Below are 20,148 nucleotides of genomic sequence, written 5' to 3'. Positions count from 1 at the left end.
CTATATTTGCTTTTTTCCAAATATCAGGTAGTTTACCTTGACTCAGGGATTTCTTGAAAATTAAAAATAATGGTTTACTTAACTCCTTTGCACATTCTCGTAATACCCAACATGAAATTTCATGAGGACCACTTGCTTTTCCTCTGTCTAATCTACTTAACTCCTCCTGTATTACTTTTCTGCTATTTGTATATCTGGTAGTATGTGTGGACATGCGTGTTCCACATAGTTCATTCATTCATTCATTGCCAGACGCCATGTATCCCAGACAGGGTGGCCAAGGGCTTAGAGTTAATTGTTTTACAGGGAGGGGCACCAATCCTCCACCAACCCCACTTGACGTAGGGATGCCAACAGCATCTGGTGTTCCCAGGCGGTCACCCATCCAAGTACTAACCAGACCCAACGTTTCCACATAGTCCCTCTCAAAATCTTTTTCTTCTGTAAAAACTAATTGGAAATTCTTATTTAGTGCTTCACAAATATCTTTCTCTTGTGTATAAGTGATTCCCTCGTTCGTAATGGATTGTATTATATCTTTTACTTTGGTTTTGCTTCTGATATAGCTGTAAAACAGCTTTGGTTGATCACTACTTTTATTTATTATATCCTCCTCAAACTGTTTTTGGGCTTCCCTCCTTATTCTTGTATACTCGTTTCTTGCCTGTTTGTAATTATTATACGCCCTTTCACTATTGTGTCTTCTGTATCTATTCCACAACAAATCTCTTCTTTCTTTTGATATTTTACATTCTGTATTGAACCATTTCTGTATTTTCTTATCTGCTTCTTTGTGCTGTGGGATGTACTTCTGGACTCCTATTTCATAAAATTCACAAAAATTTTTATATACAGCATTTAAATCTTGTCCTCTAAGCTCATTTTCCCAATCAACTTCTAAGAAATACTTCTTTAGGTCTTGATAATTTCCCTTTTTATAGTTTAGGCTCTTTTTGTAACTGTCATTGCTGTTTACTATGTCATATGCTATCCTGAAGTTATAATTTACTACTGCATGATCGCATTTGCCGAGTGGAGGGTGATATATTAAACTGTCAGTATCATTTTCTTGCCTAGTAAATATTAGATCTAGCACTGAAGGTACAACGTCCTCTTTTTCTGGTGGTTTTCCTCACATGTTGCGTTACGAAAAACTCTTGTATGAGATAAAGGAGCTTTTGCTCCCAACAGCTTTCTTGGCTATTTATATCTAGAGTATTCCAATTTATATTTGTATTGAAGTCCCCAGTTAGTATAATTCTTTCCGATTTCTCTTCCATTTTATGTAGCAATGATCTTATACTCTGAATTGTACTCTCTGCCAGGTCCTCATATTCATCTCTTTCCCATGTGTTTGATCTGGGTGGCATGTACAAATTGGCTACAATTACTTTACCTTCAGATGTGTTGATCTCTACTGCAATCAGTTCTACTTGTGATGGTATATCTAGTTTTATTTCCTTGACTTTTAGATTTTTCTTAGTTAATATTATAATTCCTCCTCCTTTTTTAAATTTCTGTCTCTTCTCCATATATTGTATTCCTCTAAGTTTAGTATGTCATTGGATATCCTTGGTGTTAATTTTGTTTCAGTTAGGCATATTATTTGTGGTTCATTTTCTCTGACATAATCATTCATCTCTAGTAATTTAGATACCATTCCATACACATTTGAGTACATCAACTTTATCATCTTGTTTATATACTTGTCATGACATGGTTTTACTACCTTCCTCCTTTTTCTTCCATCCTGTTTGTGTACCACTTTCGTACCTGCAATCCTATTACTTTGTAAAAAAATTTCTTCTTCTCCTCTTCTGATCTTCCCTCATTTTTTGTTTTTGCTTCCTCCCTTTTCTCTTTCAGTAATTCCAGTTTCTCTTGCGTTAGGCATCTTTTTATCCATACATTTTTGAACTCCTCTTTTTTCCATAAGATTCTTTGCATTTTTTAGTATCTCTTCCACAGTGTTTACACTCTGGAAAGTCACCTTTAGAGGTCTTGTCTTGCTTTTCTCGTATTTCCCTAACCTTTTGTGTTCCTCTATGTCTTTACTCTGATACTTCTTTCAGTAAGTCCATTACATTTGTCATCTCCTTTTTGTCTCTTGTGATATTGTTTTTAACTTCTTCCTCTTCTATACCAGTGATTACTATTGATTTGTTTATCTCTACTGAATCTCTGACTAACTTTGGATTGTTTTGGATTATTCTTTTCACCTCCTTTTTAATGCTTTTATCCTCCACCCTTGTTTCTAAGTCTTTCTTTACTTTCACCATTTCAGCATACGTGGTTTCTACATCATTTTTGTAGCTTTGCACAGCTTCATTCACTTGTGTTATCTTCTCCTCAATATCACTGCTCTGGTCAATAAGACTGCTAACTTGCCTAATTGTCTCTGTGTCATTTTTGAACTCTTCCATAACACTCTCGTGACTGACTACTGTACTGTACTTGCCATTTCACTCATTTTCTTCCTAAGTGTACTCAATTCCACTGTTAGTTCACTGATGGTTGTGTCTTTCTTATTGGCATCCCTTCCTAGTTTTTCTATTTCCTCCTTTTGCAAGTGCATCTGCTTCTTTATTTCATCAATTTCATTTTTGAAAGCCATTTCCAGTTTGTTTACATGTTCGACCAGTCTATTGTGAGTCTCTACTTCAACCAGTTCTTGGTAGAAATCATTTTGCTTTTTACCTTTATCCCTTTTCTTTTCCAAATTTGCTTTACTAAAGTATGTATCCATTTTGCAATACTTAAAGTGCAGAACATGTACTTACAATCTCCATGTTGTCGTAGTCTTAACAAACCTCAGAGATGACTCAGCGTATTCTTTCGTCTTGGTTATATTTCCTGTCTGAACAAGTCTTGTTTAAACTTATTATTTTTTTCCTTTTAATAATGAACAATCATTTAGTCTAACCTGGTACTGAGCTTGACTCATACAAAGATACTAATTTAGGTAATGCCACTGGCCGTGATGATTCGGCACGGAGCGCCAGAGTCGCACGTCCGCCCAGATTGAATCCCTGTGTGTGTGTGTGTGTGTGTGTGTGTGTGTGTGTGTGTGTGTGTGTGTGTGCACCCAGCACAGGAGGCCTGAGGTGGCCGTTGTTAACGTTTTTGTTTCACTGTCTTCATAATGCATTAATTTCTTGCTGCAACATGTTGAGAGTTATATTCTTTTAACATATCCTAATGTTCTCTGTTTGTATTAGATGTGGGACCAAGAGTGTTAAGCATGAAATCAGCTTAAGATGTAACTGCTAGTTAAGAAAAATGGGTGGGGGGGGTTCGGTAGAGGTATGGGGGATTGTCGGGAGCTGAGGTAGTGGAAGGTGGAGCTCGTTTCGTCCCCCGTCCCCTATTCCCTTGGTATACTGAGGTAGGAAGGGGGAACACATGGGCAGATATTAGAAAGCGTGAGTGTACCTGTACTGTATATTACCTGTACTGTATCTAATTCTGTATAATATACTTTATGAAATAAAGTCCCAAGTTTGGTACTATTTCATTTGTTTGACCTCCCAGAAAAATTCTAGAAATAACATTCATTAAAAAAAAAAATTCCATACCCGGAATGGAAGAATCCCCATGCATTCTGGTTAATCGAGCTTTTACTGTACAGTACTTCAATAAATGAATAATTCTGACACTGTTTATGGCATTCAACCAATTAGTGCAAGTCATCTGTAGTGTGGTTGGGCTTTACCATAAGGAAATACCATACATTGCAATTCCATATATCAATAATCTTGACAATAATAATTAAATAACACTCATTAAATTCCAGCCATCACTGAATAAGCCTATACAGATGATCCCCATGTTATGCAAACTTCAGCTTTCAAAAAATCAACTGCATGGAAAATGCTTGCATATTTTTTGTTTATTAATTTTTATTGTTATTATTACACTAACTTACTGAAGTGTACAGTTCATATACAGTGGAATCTCAAATTTCGATGGGCATATGTACCTAAAAATCACCGCGAAATTCAAATCATCGAAATTTAAACTGAACTTCTTATGGGAAAAATTAGTTTCCTTCCGGGCCTTCCGAACCTAACTACCTAAAATCATGATTTTTTGCCCACACCCCCTATAAACTTTATGAACTATAATTGTCGTTAAGTAACTGTAGTTCTGCATTGTATTGCCATACTGTCAGCAAGTGTATACTTGGTGTATTTTTGCGCTTTCCTGTATTGCCATTTCTCCTTTGGCTGCAAAGATTTAGAGGTGCCAGGCTGCTTTCGTCCATTACCACTGCTACCCGAAGAACCACTCTTACTTGCCACCTTGAAAAAGGTAAGTTGCAACGAAAATACAAAGAAAATACATACAACTGAATTGCAGTGAAATGCATGTCCACATGTGGAAGGTACAGGCTGAAAATGCAGCACTTGGCTGTAGAGGGCTGGCTGCTGGAAGGACAGTCGCAAGACGGGCGCCGACAACAGAGCATTGCCTTGCACATGGCTTGTTGTTGTTGGTGCCTACTCCCATCCGGGAGCTCTTGTCCTCAAACAACATGACTATTTTTTTTCTCAGTCTCTAGTGTTCATTTTTATGTTGCTCCTTATATTCATAATTACCATATTTCTCTTCGTTTCAGTAGTTTGCCTACTGTATTTGCTACCACCTGTAATTCATTTTGTTTCAGTATTTCCACTATTGATGTTGGGTCTGGTTAGTACTTGGATGGGTGACCGCCGGGGAACACCAGATGCTGTTGGCATCCCTACGTGTCAAGTGGGGTTGGTGGAGGATTAGTGCCCCTCCCTGTAAAACAATTAACTCTAAGCCATTGGCCACCCCGTCTGGGATACATGGCGTCTGGCAATGAATGAATGAATGATTCTCTTCCTTTAATTGCTCTTGTTATTTCTTCGAGTTATTAAAGTATTGATTAGTTAATAATAAGTATACAGTGCTCGTCAGAAGTATCAAGCGCCCTGCATCCCTCCTACGAAACAAACCTTTCAACATTGAAAAAACATATAAATAATGCATTTTATTTACCTTTAGTGCTTCGTAGGGTATCCTTTACGCTTCTTCACGGATCTGAGACGCCATGGAAGTGAAAGGGCGAGGTTCCTGAGGTGCTGGAGGGGTATTTTGTCCCAGGAGTCACGAATGGCAGCTTTCAGCTTAGGCAGAGAGCTCACGTCCTTCCCTTGGTGATTCTTCTTGACGAGGTACCAGAGGTTTTCTATTGGGTTGAGGTCTGGGCTATTGCCTGGCCAGTCTTTCACGAATGATACCTCGCAGTCACGAACCCAATTGGTGACCGATTTGGCCTTATGAGCAGGTGCACCATCCAGCTGAAACACTCGTGCACCTGTGAGCTCGAAGGACTCTGGTAAATGATCACAAAGAAGCTCCAGATAAACGTCCTGATTCACTTTGCAGTTCTTGGGAAGCACAACAAGCTTCCCCAAACCTTTACCAGAAAAACAACCCGATACCATGAGTGAATCAGGGTGCTTAACTGTGCTTTCCACGTAACGTGGGTCAAGCGGGTCACAACCTTTGCACCGGTACACCCATGCTCCTCGATTACAGGTAACACTAAACGTTGCCTCATCAGACCACAACACTGACAACCATTGCTCCTCACCCCAGTTAAGGTATTTGTTAGCAAAGGCAAAGCCTACGAAGTCGCTGGTAACATGTAAGAAGAGGCTTTCTCACAGGCTTGTGACTTGTGTAACCAAGTTCATGGACTCTTTGAGACACTGTGCGCACAGAAACCTCACCAAACACTTCCAGGTTGCTCTCCTTTATTTTCCTTGCACTCACACGAGGATTAGACTCTACTGCACGTTTTAAAACATTAACAGACCTCGGGGAAGTTTTCCTGGGCCTACCAGACCGCGGTTTCTTTGTGGGAACGTCACCACTGTTTTCCACTCGAAAACGGGCGCACCACCTACGCACTCTCGATTGAGCCACACCAACCAATTCACTAATTTCCTTCGTGGGGTGGCCTGCCTCCTTTAGAGCAATGATCTGGGATATGATTTCACTTGATAGTTCACGGGTAGGTGCCATAACAAAGTGGCGAAAGCCAAAACACTGCAGGACACTCAGTAAAAAATGGCGCAATAAGAGAATGAAACGTGGCGGAGTTCCTCTCTCTCACGCTGCCCGTAGGCAACTGAGGCGGGAACCAACCAGAGCGCAGTATGGCCTCAAGCTCTCGTGACATCATGTTCGCGCCCCAAACATCTGGCACAAGTTTTTGTATCAAAAACGGGCGATTCTTTTTTGGCCATAAGTATTGCGTGCCCTACCATAGGCGCTTGATACTTCTGACGAGCACTGTATTTATAGAATGACAGGGAATCGTCCAGAGTGCGAATTGTCCTGACGGGAAATCGTCCAAGTTTTGACAGGAAATTATCTTACGGGTGAATTGACTGGACGGTGAACTGTCTCGGAACCATATCATTGTATGCTTCATATACTGTATGAATAAATGATGTTGATTTTCATTCTCTTCTTGACACGTCACATACGATATTAGGTTAGGCTCATACTTCTTATAATTTTCCTTCACTTCTAGCATTTTGGTTCGTGTCAAAAATATTATCTTTGTTCTGATTGGAGTCTGGCCCTGAGAGCACATGTCACATCCGATATTAGGTTAGGTTCATACTTTTCCTTCACTTCTGGCATTTTGGTTCACATCAAAAATATAATCTTTGCTTGTTTTGGTTGGAGTCTGGCCCTGAGAGCGCATGTCACATACAATATTAGGTTTGGTTCATACTTTTTCTTATAATTTTCCTTCACTTCTAGCATTTTGGTTCGCATCAAAAATATTATCTTTGCTTGTTTTGGTTGGAGTCTGGCCCTGAGAGCATACGTCACATACGATATTAGAGCCATGATTTCGCAAGAAATGTCAAATATTTTGATTGACTGACCAACTCAGCTGGGCTGAACTTCGGTGAGTGATCGCCAATACAACAAACTATCAGCTGATCATTCTCCCTCCTCCCGTCCACTCACCAACAACAACAAATACGGCGACATAAATAATTAATAAACAATGTCTACCAGTATATGGAAAGTGTAAAAGCAACTGCTTGACTCAGTATTTACTACTCAGTATATGTAATGACATTACAAACGTTTCTGTCATCGTAACACCAGCCACACTACATTCACAAGCTGACACGATTATCGAAATGTTGAGCTTGTAAATCTTAGAACTTGTCTGCCTTCACCACATATATTTTGTGTACTTTAATTTTGTGAAGAAATTTGCACATTTAACTAAATAATAACCACCACATAATTCTTATTTACTTAGCCAAGGTTAAATATGGGGAAAAGTGGGAAGAATGCGGAGAAGAACAGAGAATCAGTGAGTGGTGTTTACGTTTGCGATCCAACAGCAGCAGGTTGGAAGGGGGCAACACTGCTCCCGACCATTGTTGAGGTGGTCAACCTGAAGGGTCCCAGTTGGAATTTGATGATGTCACAATGTCTGATTTTGTCCTTGCCTGGACAAGAAAATGGCACCCAAGTCAACATTATGATGTAAGAAGTCAACAGAAGTAAACTTCGGCTGACTTTTAATTCTCATGAAATCACGGCTTAGGTTAGGTTCATACTTTTTCTTATAATTTTCCTTTACTTCTAACATTTTGATTCGCATAAAAAATATTATCATTGCTTGTTTTGGTTTGAGTCTAGCCCTGAAAGCATTGAAATACACAACTTTGCACCAAAAAGAAAGGTTGGCAGACCACTCCAAAATGCATCGAAATTTGATTCATCGAATTCTAAACTGTCGAAATTTGAGATTTCACTGTACCTCTCCACTCCATCCCTCCATCTCATACTTGGCCTCCCCCCCTCCCCCCTCCATCTCCCTCATATATTCAGTCTCTCACTCTCCATCCTCTCCACATGGCAAAACCACCTCAATGTGCTTCTCCTAATGCTTTCTATTACATCCACATATACACCACAACACTCCTCCACTTCCTCATTTGTCAGTCTGTCTCTCCATGTGACTCCTCATGCTCCTCTCAAATAACTCATTTCCACTGCCCTTACTCTTGACTTGCATCCCTCCAACAAGGTCCAAGCTTCACTTCCATACATTAAAGTTGGTATCACAATACTGTCATGCAGTAACTTTTCACTTCTATGTTCACTTCCCTGTTTCTTATCACTGTTTTCAAAGAGCCAGCAACCTTTCTTTCTTGCAGTACCCTTTCAAGCACTTCACCCTCTAAACTTCCATTCTTACTCATCATGCTACATTTAAACGCACTCACATTTTTCATTTCCTCATCATCCAACCTCACTGTATATTCAGTGACTTAATTTCTCTCAAAGACTCTTTACTTTCTCTCAAAGACACTTTACTCTTCCCTACATTCACCTTTTGATTCCATTTCTTACACACTCTTCCAAACTCATTCACTAAGCCTTGCAGCTCCCTTTCATCTTCACTTAACAACACAGTATCATCTGCAAACAACAGTACAAGGAGTTTCCACACACTGCCCTTTCTCATTAGGGACATTCCAATGTATGGGTTGTTTATATTGTTATGACCCAGCACTGTAAATGGTTTCCTTGCTTACAGGAAACCATTAGGCTTGTCACTCAAATGTAAAGCCACCTAAAAAAGAAAGAAAAGTATTAAGACATGATAGGAAAGATGAGAAAAAAAGGAAGAGAGGGCAGACACAGAAAAAGAATGATAAAGGTGAAGGAAGAAGTATGCAGCACTACAAAATGCAATATATTTGCTTTTCGGAATGCTTGTTTACTTTTTGGACTGACCTCAAATATATGTCTGAGTGTCTCAAATGTTTATTTAACCCCATCGCCACGATGACGCTTATACGTCGTCATAACACTCCACTGCGCGCACACTATGACTCGTCATATAGCAATGTCACCAAAGGAGACAGCAGAGGGTTTAGATTATTGTGCTAGGGCCTTACATAATGACTCGTAAATGCTACTGAGGAAAAAATAAGCTCCACCCACATTTTTTTTCTGCCAATCCCAATATACCTGTGCAGGTAACTTGCACGGAACACGATCTCACGGAACGCGCTCGCAATTATACACGGTAAGGGCTGGGATACATATAAGACAACATAAGATTAAAAAACCATTATGAAAACTACAAATTAACGCAGGAGAGGCCTTTGAAAGATCAAATCCTCGAACGTCACCGCAGCGCGCGGTTTGTTTTGATTACGTGACGATCTAGGCGGGAAATTATTCAGTGAGTGAGACACTCCCGAGTACAGTAACACAGTATTTGTAAGTTAAATATTTACAGTACTGTACTGTTCTGGTAAGTTTATGTGCAACTTAAAGTACTATTAAATAACGTTAAAGCAAGAAATAGTCTTATAACCAGTTTACCTGATAGGCGTCAGAATATTGCCTTTTTTATTTGTTCGTTTTTTCCACAGTACTGTACAGTATTTGTAAGTTAAATATTTACTGTTCTCGTACGTACTGTACTTGTAAGCACTTAAATAAAGTTAAATCATTAAATAAAGCCTTGTAACCAGTTAACCCGAATTATATGATTACCCATGATCGGCGTCGGAATATTGCCTTTTTTGTTTGTTTGTTAAACTCTTACTGTACTGCTTTTCTACAGTACTGTATTTGTAAGTTAAATATTTACTGTTCTGGTATGTTCTTGTAAGCAATTAAAGCATTAAATAAAGCCTTGTAACCAGTTAACATGATTTATATGATTACCCATGATCGGCGTTGGAATATTGCCTTTTTTGTTTGTTCGTTAAAGACTGATAATAACAAAAATACATTTTTGTCTTGGTATCTTTACCTATTTGCTCAGGTTTGCTGTAATGGTTTGGATCATTTGATGCAATGCAACTTGTAAAAAACTGTGAATAAACTTTCGGGAAGTGAACGAAAATCTGGGACATGAGACTGACCTTGACTTCACCCTCTCATGTATCATCTGTCAGTTCACCACCTGCTATCGTGATGAGTGGGTGTACGATTTTTTCGCTCGTGGCCATGCCTAACCACGCATAGGTACACCCATTATCTCGACCCAGACAGAAAATACAATCTTTTTCCTCCCTTGCAAAACACAAACAACCACCCTGTTTACGAGACAGCAATATATATTGCGAAAATAACAAGGTAAAATGATAAAGATGAACGTAAAATGACAGAGAAAGATGAACATGTTATTACGGAAGAAGTACGTTTTCCCCGTCTGTAAACGTATTTATTTCTGCTTTGTATCTGTATTCGTAATAATTAGACTTATTGTTAGTTCTGAAACTGCATTACGATTCTATTTTTAGCCATTCTCGTGGTGTGGGAGCTGGAAGTTGTGACACAACTTCCTTATTGCCAGTCGGACTGACCCTCCACTTTATTCTCCCGTGGCAGAGCCTAGCCTTGGAGGACGTGCAGTTTTCTCATTTAGGACTGAAAATTCAACTCTTTCGCTCCCTTTTCCAAGCATGGGCACAACGATAACGTAAAAAATAACTCGAAACTACCATAAATATATATCAAAAAGGTGAAAATGTATTCATAACATTTTTTTTTCAGCCATTCTTAACAGATTATGTACTGAAATCATTCGATATCACAGTACTGAACTTCTAAGTTAAATATGTACTGTTCTGGTATGTACTTGTAAGTTAAAGCACTGGTACCAGTTAACCTGATTTATATGATTACCTATGATCGGCGTCGGAATGTTTCCTTGTGTTTACATACAGTATTTGTGTGTTGAAGTTTTGCTCTGGAGTACTGTATTTGTGAGTTATAACATTAAATAAACCTTCTAACCACTTAAAGTGCTTTCTAGTGATTACCAGTGACAGATAACAGCAAAACAACACATTTGGGAGGTCTAGGGAGCAAAATACAGAGTAGTTTAAATATACGCGATTTCGCACCTAACACGGCACGGTAGGAACGAAACCCACGTGTTCCGTGCGAGTTACCTGTACATGGGAGGGCACATCATTGATGGCGTGTCAGACAGTAGCTCTGCATCCCATCAGGATCAGTCTTGACTGTGTCATAGGAGAGTGTATTGTCGTTCCTTCCACAGTGAATTTTGCCGAATCACAGCGTATTCTTAAGGAATCTTGCGATTCCTCGAGTGATAAGGACTATCAGCCGTTGGCTCAGGACTCAGATATCGATGACTCGTCAAGTGAAGAACCTGAGAGTGATGAATCTGATGATATTCATGAAAAAGAAAAGGTGACCGGTGGATGATAAGCGACGTATTTGCTGACACACGTCTCAACCACGTGCCTGAAATTACGACTGAGTTTTTTGGGCTGAACCCAGTGATCAGCGAATCTGAAACTGTGTCGCCTTTGGACTCTTTCAAGTTATTTTTTGATGCAGATGTGGTGAGTGGACAAATCTGAAGACAAATAAATTTTTCAGTGAACACCCACAGACAAGGGGTACAGTAAAGAGCATTTTTTGGCATCCAGTTTCAGAAAGTGATATGAACACTTTTATCAGCCTCTTGTTTCCATGGGAATAACGAAATTGCCCCACATTTATATGTACTGGAGCAGAAGTATGTTGTACAGTATCATTAGTGGCACAGCCAGGATATGCCACAACCTGGGCAAAGCAAGGGCGAGAAGACCAAGAAAATGTAGGCCTAGATTTGAGTTCGGAGGAAACATTTCTAATAGGCAAGTACAGTACAGTGAGTCTTCGAAATACGAAAACCCGAAGTACGAATTTTCGATGATACAAAATTGAATATAGGAAAAATTCCACAGTACGAAAATATCTGTCTTGATGATACGAAAATTGATACTCGATACGCAAGGAAATGCAGAGATAGCCCGATTATCCAGACTATATGATGGGAAGAAGTGCCTGAATAGTCTGAAATCACGATTAATCTGGCGGAAACAAAATACAAGTACTGTTAGATTGATTGATTTACTGGTAAATGTACAATGAAAGACACAGCTATCTTCCTAGTTCAGACTGAAGAAAATTCACACTAGGCAAAATACAATGAAAACCCTGTTTCTACTAGTGAATGTTTCAAATGGTTCGATTTTTCCACGCTATATTCATCAGACTTTGGGAAGTTACTTGTGTCTTTCATTGTACACTTGAAGCAGCAGAAAGACCTTACCAATTCAATTCATAATCCTCCAACTTGTTTCCGTAATTTTCTGACAACTGTCAGTTTGGCAAATTACTTTTTCTTGCTGAAAAATTTCCTTCCCGTTATTATCGTCACTTTCCACTACGATCGTTTCCAGTGCAGTGGAAGAAACTCAACGTGCTCACAGGTGGATATCGTTTCCCAATTTCCCAACTGCAGGTTAGGTTAGGTTAAAATTATTAGGTACAGATAAGCTCAGTTAGGCCAGGTTTAGTTAAACACTTAGGGAAGAGCAGTCCTTTCCGCCATTATGTTAATGAAATAAACAAGAGTTGTCACACCAGAACAGCTAAAAATGACAGGGAAACAGATTTAATAAGAAATGTTTACTGTATTTACCAACCCAGAACTATTCTGAAAAATATAACAGACTATCAGGAAGAACAGATTTGGTAAGTGCTTTTACTGCTTAAAGTAAAACATATGTTTAGCCCCCTCAATGGCTGTGGGTTTAGATATTTGTGTGCTACCGTGGTCAGCCTTGGGACTATTTTTTCAAAGTTCTAAAATCAATTGCTTTTTCTTACATATGTGAAAAGACCCGTCTGGCACACCTGGCTTTCATTTTTTAAATTATTTTTTCCCCTAAACCCACCCTGTGATTTGCTATGATTCGTGTTAGAATTAAATGATGCATGTTACATCAGCATGTAAACATCCGCGAAAACATCTGGGACGAAGTGAACTGTGAACGCCAGACTGCTTGCGGTGGTAGAGTAGGGTCGTGTAAACACACCAGTGACCCACATTCCCTTCCCATAATTGCTCGCAGTTTTTTACAGCTCACCCTAACTCAACGTCACTGACACCAGCACAGTAAGGCATTGTTCAGGGCCAGCAGCTATGAAAGCGATAATGGAATACATCATTGTTTGTATCAGTCCTCTCTCTTTCACACATAGTGTACACATAAGAACAAACAAAAGAATGAGCAGTAAATGTACACTAACTCTAAGGAGCAGAAATAAATGTGCTAAGTCGGTCCGAAATATATTGGGAAGAGTGATATCGAACGAAGAATGTGGAACTGAATGATAACCTACGAGAACATGTGGGACGAAAGAGTAATTTTTTTCTGATTAGTAAACATTTTTGTTCCATGTCGTCTCTTAAAACTGTAAAACCCACAATCTTTCGTGTAAGCATAAAGCCTAAAGACCGTATCAATTCAGTTCATATTCCTCTAGGTTGTCTTCTATATTTTTCTGACTATTTTGAGGGTGGTAAATTATGTTCTCTTGCTGAAAGAAACTTACTCAAAATTAGTGTGCCTGGAACGTAGGCATGTAAACATCGGCGAATACATCTGGAGTGAAGAAAACGCCTGACAGATGGGATGGTCGAGTAGGGTCATGTACACTCACTAGTGACCTTCGTTCTCTTCCTGTAATTGTTCGTAGTTTTTTATAATGCCCTAACTCAACGTCATTGACACCGAAACAGTGATGTGTTGTTCAAGGCCGGCAGCTATAAAGGGGTTAATGGAATACTGTATGAAAAATTCAAAATGGGCGCAGTGCATGGAGCCACATTCGCTTGCCGAAAGAAAATGAACTAACCCCTCTCTGGTAAACAAATTTTCAAGCACTTCTCAGTTGCGTCCACATCCCTCCTCTCCTCACAGCCTCGCTCTGTGTGAGGATATTTTCGCAGCCCTTCACCTTTTCGTATTGTTTCGCCATGCCTCCCAAGTGCCCTGCATCATCTCTAGCATTAGGGAAGCCCACTGCAAAAGAAGCAGCAGCACCATAATCTAATTCTGGAAAGGAAATTGGAAATTATAAGACCCCATGAGGAGGGGCAAGGAGTCTCAGAGATTGGGCGTGCTTTATGCCTTGCTATTTCCACCATTGGTACTGTGACGAAGAAAAAGGAGATGTACACGAATATGGCCACCTCCTTCTCTACAATTGTATACAGGTATTGCTTACTTAATATGGGGGGGGGGGTAAAGTTTAGATGGGGGTCCGAGGGGCTCCTGGGACACATCCCCCCATTTATATGAATATTTCATTGGGGAAAATCGTTACGATATACGAAATTTCGAATAACGAAAGTTTTTTTTGGTCCCTATCCCTCTCATATATCAAGGACTCACAGTTCATTGAATTAATTCGTATATATACAATCTTTCACTGCACTGTAATTTTTATAAACCCACTCAAAAATATTTTCTGATTTATATTAATTTTATAACAAGCACAACCAGTGACAGATTCAATCTTACACACATAGGCGTATTCTCACATACACAAATATAAACAAACATACAAAACACCATAGCTATTTTCACAAGATAGCAGTTTTTCCCTGGAAAAGTAGTGTGGGGGAACGAGGGGGAACGAGGGGGGGGGGGAGCCTTGTACATGCTAAAACGCAAGATTAGTCACCCTCGTGGCAAAGGGGTTAAATACAGTAATCCCTCCACTACCTGATGTAATAAAGCCAAAGGCATATTCGGAAAGTGGTCCCGTCTGGATAGTGGGCCTCTGACTGCTGGACTGGTACTTAACCCTTTAACCGCGGGTGTCATCCCAGAATGACATTGCAAAAACTGGACCAAACTGCGGGTGTCATTCTCGAATGTTTGTGAATATTTTGAATACAGCGCGTTTTTTCCATGCGCCAACTGTTTCAAGGGAGAGTAGCTATTAAGTTCTTTCACTCCAGCCGACCCCCACCTCCCTCCTCCCACCCCCCAGGCCCCCCACCCCACCCCTGACCAAACACGCATCAGTATCTGTCCAGCTGTGTGAGTGACAACACCGCTGATGTGGCAGTGAAGTGCGGGCAATTACAGTGCCTTTTACCTGCCTCAGTGAACACAGAGTGGGTGTTTATCGTATGTGCAGTGTTCATATATGTTTAGAGTATTATTATCAGAATGAGGATGGCATTTGGTAATGGTGTGTGAGCAAAAAATAGTGATTACAACACCGCTGATGTGGCAGTGAAGTGCGGGCAATTACAGTGCCTTTTACCTGCCTCAGTGAACACAGAGTGGGTGTTTATCGTATGTGCAGTGTTCATATATGTTTATAGTATTATTATCAGAATGAGGTTGGCATTTGGTAATGGTGTGTGAGCGAAAAATAGTGATTTTAGATTGCTCACTTCTAATGGCACTGCCCATCCAGTGATAGTCAATGAAATCATGAAACCTACATCATTGCAAAGCCAAAGGTTAGTACTTTCTAATGGTACCTTATTTTTCGCTCTAGATTTATTCTGTGCAGAGTTATAAAGGTTTAAAGTTTGTTTACATTTTGGCTGGAACCCCCGCGGGAGAGGCCAGTCGGGGCAAAACAATGCCAGCGGTTAAAGGGTTAAAGACCCTAACCCAGCCTAACTTTGAAAGCCACCTAAATAATTCCCTACCAGACATGCATAGCACTTATTTAAACCTATTTAAGACCCTATTAACACCAATAATGGACATAAAGCATGAAATAAATGAAAAGGAACCAGAGAATGAGGAATTAGAAGTGAGTTGGAAAATACTTATGCCTAGCAGTGTACAGGGTACTGTACTTACAGCACTTCTGTAGCTGCCTTCTCTAGCTCTCTAAGGCTCTGGTAGTTGTGAAAATGCTCTTGATGCACATACAGTAATCCTGTGTTGTGCTGCACTTAATTCTTTGCAATGTGAGTTATAATTGTTTAACACTGCACATTCTTCTTAACTGAACCACGCCAATTTCAACTGCCACTTTGCACTCCACACTCAACTCCACACTTAATCCTTTGCACTTTAAATTCTAATTTCTTAACACTGCACAACACTGTAAATTCCCATGTGGTCTAATGGCGAGGTATTGCAGTTTATTCACTGTTTATTCATAAAAAACGAGCACGTGCAGCATCCATTACGATGGACGTCTTCCCTGAATGAAGGTTGGGCAGTAATTGGGGACACGGTTGCCAGATCTGAACCCGGCCACATTACCAAACTCCTCAATTTTCAATACCAAATTTAAATTTTCATTACCAAATTCTTAAAGGAAGCATTTATTCTTCACTAATTATAAGTGCAAATGGAAATAATCACTCTCCTTATAATCAGCAGTATCTTTATTTTTGTGCTGTGTATGCTAGCAGAATAAACAAGGAAAGCAGACAGTCCACCGTTTCCATTTTCTATATCTTCATACATGTGAAAAATCTGTTTGGTAATGGATCATGCTGATTCACTACCAAACAAACTTTTCAGTACCAAACTGACCCACATTTGGTAATGAAAAATACCAAATGGCAACCGTGACTGGGGAGGGGGGAAGGGGGAGGAAGGAAGGGGTGAAGGGGTCGTGGTGTAAACAGCTGTTTGGTGCCGTGCGGCAATTTCAAATTACAGGTGGGAAAAAATTCAGATTTTTTTTTCTTTTTAGATTTTCTTCTTTTTTTGGCCATTTTTGGGTTCCGAAGGTCCAGGCCCACAATGTCGGGTAAGTGAGGAGTTCGGAAAGTGGGCGTCCGGAAAGTACAGTGATCACTGTACTGTGTTTTGCATGGTTACTAAATTAGTACTGTGCTTCCCAGACTGGGTCAGCATTTGAGATGAACACTCACCTGTTAATTTTACTTGCTTCTAAAGAACATGAAGTTAGATATAAGATCCTAACAAGCTTTCTGTTACACAAACTCTTGCAGACTAATATTAAGAGCCAATATGCTGCTAAGTTTGAAACTTGGGTAGGCTTCAGCTGCAAATTTCAGGTAAATAACAATGAAACTATGTCAAGAGACCCAATGCAAGTTCATCTGATAATGTGGGACAATAAGAATGCATGTAATGACAGTAACAGTCTTGCAACCTTCTATAAAAATGGATGTAATGTATACAAATACAGTAATCCCTCTAATATCCGAACGCCCAATATCCGAACATCCCCACTAACCGGACATAATCCTCCTGGGATCCAATATTCCCAAAATGGGCCAAAAACCACAAAAAATTCGAAAAAAATCGGAATTTTTTCCCTCCCATAATTTGAAATTCTCGCCTGGCGCCAAACAGCTGTTACACCATGGTCCCTTCACTCCTTCCTTCCTCCCCCTCCCCCCTCCCCTGTCAGGTTGCCATTTGGTATTTTTCATTACCAAGTGTGGGCCAATTTGGTAATGAAAAATCGTTTGGTAATGAATTAAAATAATGCATTACCAAATGGATTTTTCACATGTATGAGGATACACAGGATGGAGATGGTGGATTGTTTGCTCTCTCTGATTAATCTGTTACCCTACACAGTGTGAAAATAATCAACATGGTGTTAGTTATAAGGAGAGTGATTACATGTATTTCCACTTGTATATATAATTAGTGAAGAATATATGCTAGCTTTACAAATTTGGTAATGAAAAGTTATATTTGACAATGAAAGTTGAGGAGATTGGTAATGTGGCTGTTGCGATCTGGCAACTGTGTTACCCCACCAACATCAACAGTCACAGCTTAACTCCGATGGAGAGCAGATACTCATAACAGTGCAAGCCACAGGTGCTTGTTTTTTGTGAATAAACAGTGAATAAACTGCAATACCTTGCCACTAGAACACACAGGAATTTACAGTGTTGTGCAGTGTTAAGAAATTAGAATTTAGAGTGCAGAGGATTAACTGTGGACTGCAAACTGGCGGTTCAAACCAGTCCAAGAGCAAGGGACTTGTAAGTACCCAGAATGTTTAATATTGTATAAACTCACCTCTAAAACCTCATTTTATGGTTCTTTTGCATTTATTTCAGTCTTTTATGTCCCTTATTGGTGTGATTTGGGTCTTAAATAGGTGCAATGCATGTCCAGAGGGAGTTGTATAGGTGTTTTTCAGAGTCAGGGTCCATAAGTACAAGTCTATAAGCTGGGGCCCAATATCCGGACAGGACCACTATCCGGACCTGCCTATGGCTCTATTGATCCGGATATTGGAGGGGTTACTGTACAGTAAAATGGCAACAAGGGTGAGCAAACAGTATATGACAGAAGAGTATATGACAGCCTGCAGGTGACTCTACACTGACTGAAAACCCAAATGGTTTCCTGTAATCCATGGAACCATTTATGCTGGGTAGTAACCATACAACCGAATGACATTTGGTGATGTACTGAGTTAGGGCACTCCAACCAGATGGAACCTGTAAGGGTTTCCATCAGAGTGGCAGTTGGTGTTTATTGCTTAAATAATGACAATCATGGGCAAGTGAACTCATCATCCTTCCCTTAAATGCTGAGACTAAGTCGTCTAGCCCTGAGCCTCGACGCTCCTGATAGGGAAGAAGAAGAGAGAGAGAGAACAAAAAAATTGGATGATGGATGTTTGGATGAAAATTTTGGTAATCGAAGCAATTGTTGGCTCACCCTTGTGATACAAAATGGCTCAGTTTCATCATACCGCTTTGGGCAGCTACCAGTAAAACACCACTTGGAGAAAGGGCCAGTGCACTGTAGTTATGTCGACCTTCAACTGGGAGGGTGTGAGAACGGTTGTTTCGCAGATCATACACAGATATCTTGTTTCCCACTGGACATAGGACTGAGTTACCATCCTTGGAGAATATGATGGTGCCACTTCTGTACACTGTTCCCAGAAGATTGGAAAACTGAAAGAGGAAATAATGCCACAAATTAATGAAGATGTATGATTTTGTATCTATCCATCACCTCCCTGTATGGTAAAAATACCCTGTATCTATGTTATGTACTATCATACTGCCAACTTACCAAAATATACCTTATGTTTTGGCAGAACCTGCTATCCAAGCAACTGATATTTGAACTCCCATATGTTTTTCCACCAAAACCTTTATGTGAATTACCAATATTTAGTGGTGGGTGAGGCCACTCACCATCCACTCACTCAATGTGCTGCTTTTAGTGTCTGCCCTTTCCTCTCTTCCATCCTTCCAATTCTTTCTTTCCTCTATCTTCTGCCTACGGACTACTTTACACTCCCTCTTCCGTCTTTCTTTCCTCTTCCTTCTGCCTATGGGTGACTCTACACTAAGTGACATGCCAAATGGTTTCCTGTACACCAGGAAACCATTTACTACGTTGGGTGGTAACCACATAAACCAAATTATGGCACCTGGTGGTTTAGCGAGTAATTAAGGTGCTCCAATCACATTGAGTTGGTGCAGGTTTATATTCAAGGGGTGGCTGGGGTTTATTGCTCACATAATGCCACTCAGGGATGAGTGAGGCTGGTCACTCTCATCTTAAATGTCCGGACCAACTTGCCCAGCCTCAGGCTCTTACGCTCCTCGTGGTGCAACATAAGATTGGATGATGGATGGATTTTTTCCTCTTCACTAGTCTCTTTACAAGCTTCTTGCTCTCAATATATTCAGTTCTTATTGCAACTGAACCCCTATCCTGTAACCGATCTAGCTAATCACTCTTCCTCCCCTGCTCTCTTATCTCTTCATCCCACCATGTCGTACCTTTTTTCTTTGTTGTTACTCTTGTCACACCACACATCAATTCAGCATTCCTAACTAAGCAATCCCTATATGCATTCCACAGGCTGTCCAGATCCATTTCATTCCAGTTCACTGATTCTAACTCCTCCTCTACTCTGGCCCTGTAATCATCTGCCATTTCTTTGAACCTTAGCTTCTCCCTGACTGCTCCTCTCTCTCCTGACCCAACTCACTCCTCTCAGCTTGATCTCGCATACCACAATCATATGATCTGAACAACTCCACATCATCCTCTCACGGCCCTCGTATCAGCAACCATTCCCAGCATCGACCTCTCTACAAGCAGGTAATCAATCAGGCTCCTTTCAGCATGATCCCTGTTCCCTCTATACCAATTACCGGTATATTTATGCACACCTTTGTGTTTGAAATACAAGTTGCAAATGCACAACCTGCTTTCCTGACGTATATCCTTCAGTCACTTCCCATTATCATTTTCTCCTGGTACTCCATTACAACCCATTATGTTATCCTCA

At 40.1% G+C, this 20,148-nt stretch overlaps 1 protein-coding gene across 1 annotated transcript in view; it reads right to left on the bottom strand.

Moving 5' to 3' along the window:
• LOC145414694 (periodic tryptophan protein 2 homolog) overlaps positions 1-20,148 on the bottom strand; it is a 632,863-nt gene that overhangs the window by 605,583 nt on the left and 7,132 nt on the right. The window contains exon 2 of the mRNA XM_080284215.1: positions 18,586-18,793. Coding sequence (XP_080140341.1) covers positions 18,586-18,793 — 208 coding nt within the window. The remainder of the gene's footprint in view (positions 1-18,585; positions 18,794-20,148) is intronic.

This window comes from Coenobita brevimanus, chromosome 100 (genome assembly GCF_032717465.1).
Source record: "Coenobita brevimanus isolate Jiangsu-jjx chromosome 100, ASM3271746v2, whole genome shotgun sequence".
Classification (NCBI taxonomy): Eukaryota; Metazoa; Arthropoda; class Malacostraca; order Decapoda; family Coenobitidae; genus Coenobita; species Coenobita brevimanus.
Note: the sequence above shows the minus strand (reverse complement) of the source record. Positions and strands in the feature narration are given on the sequence as shown.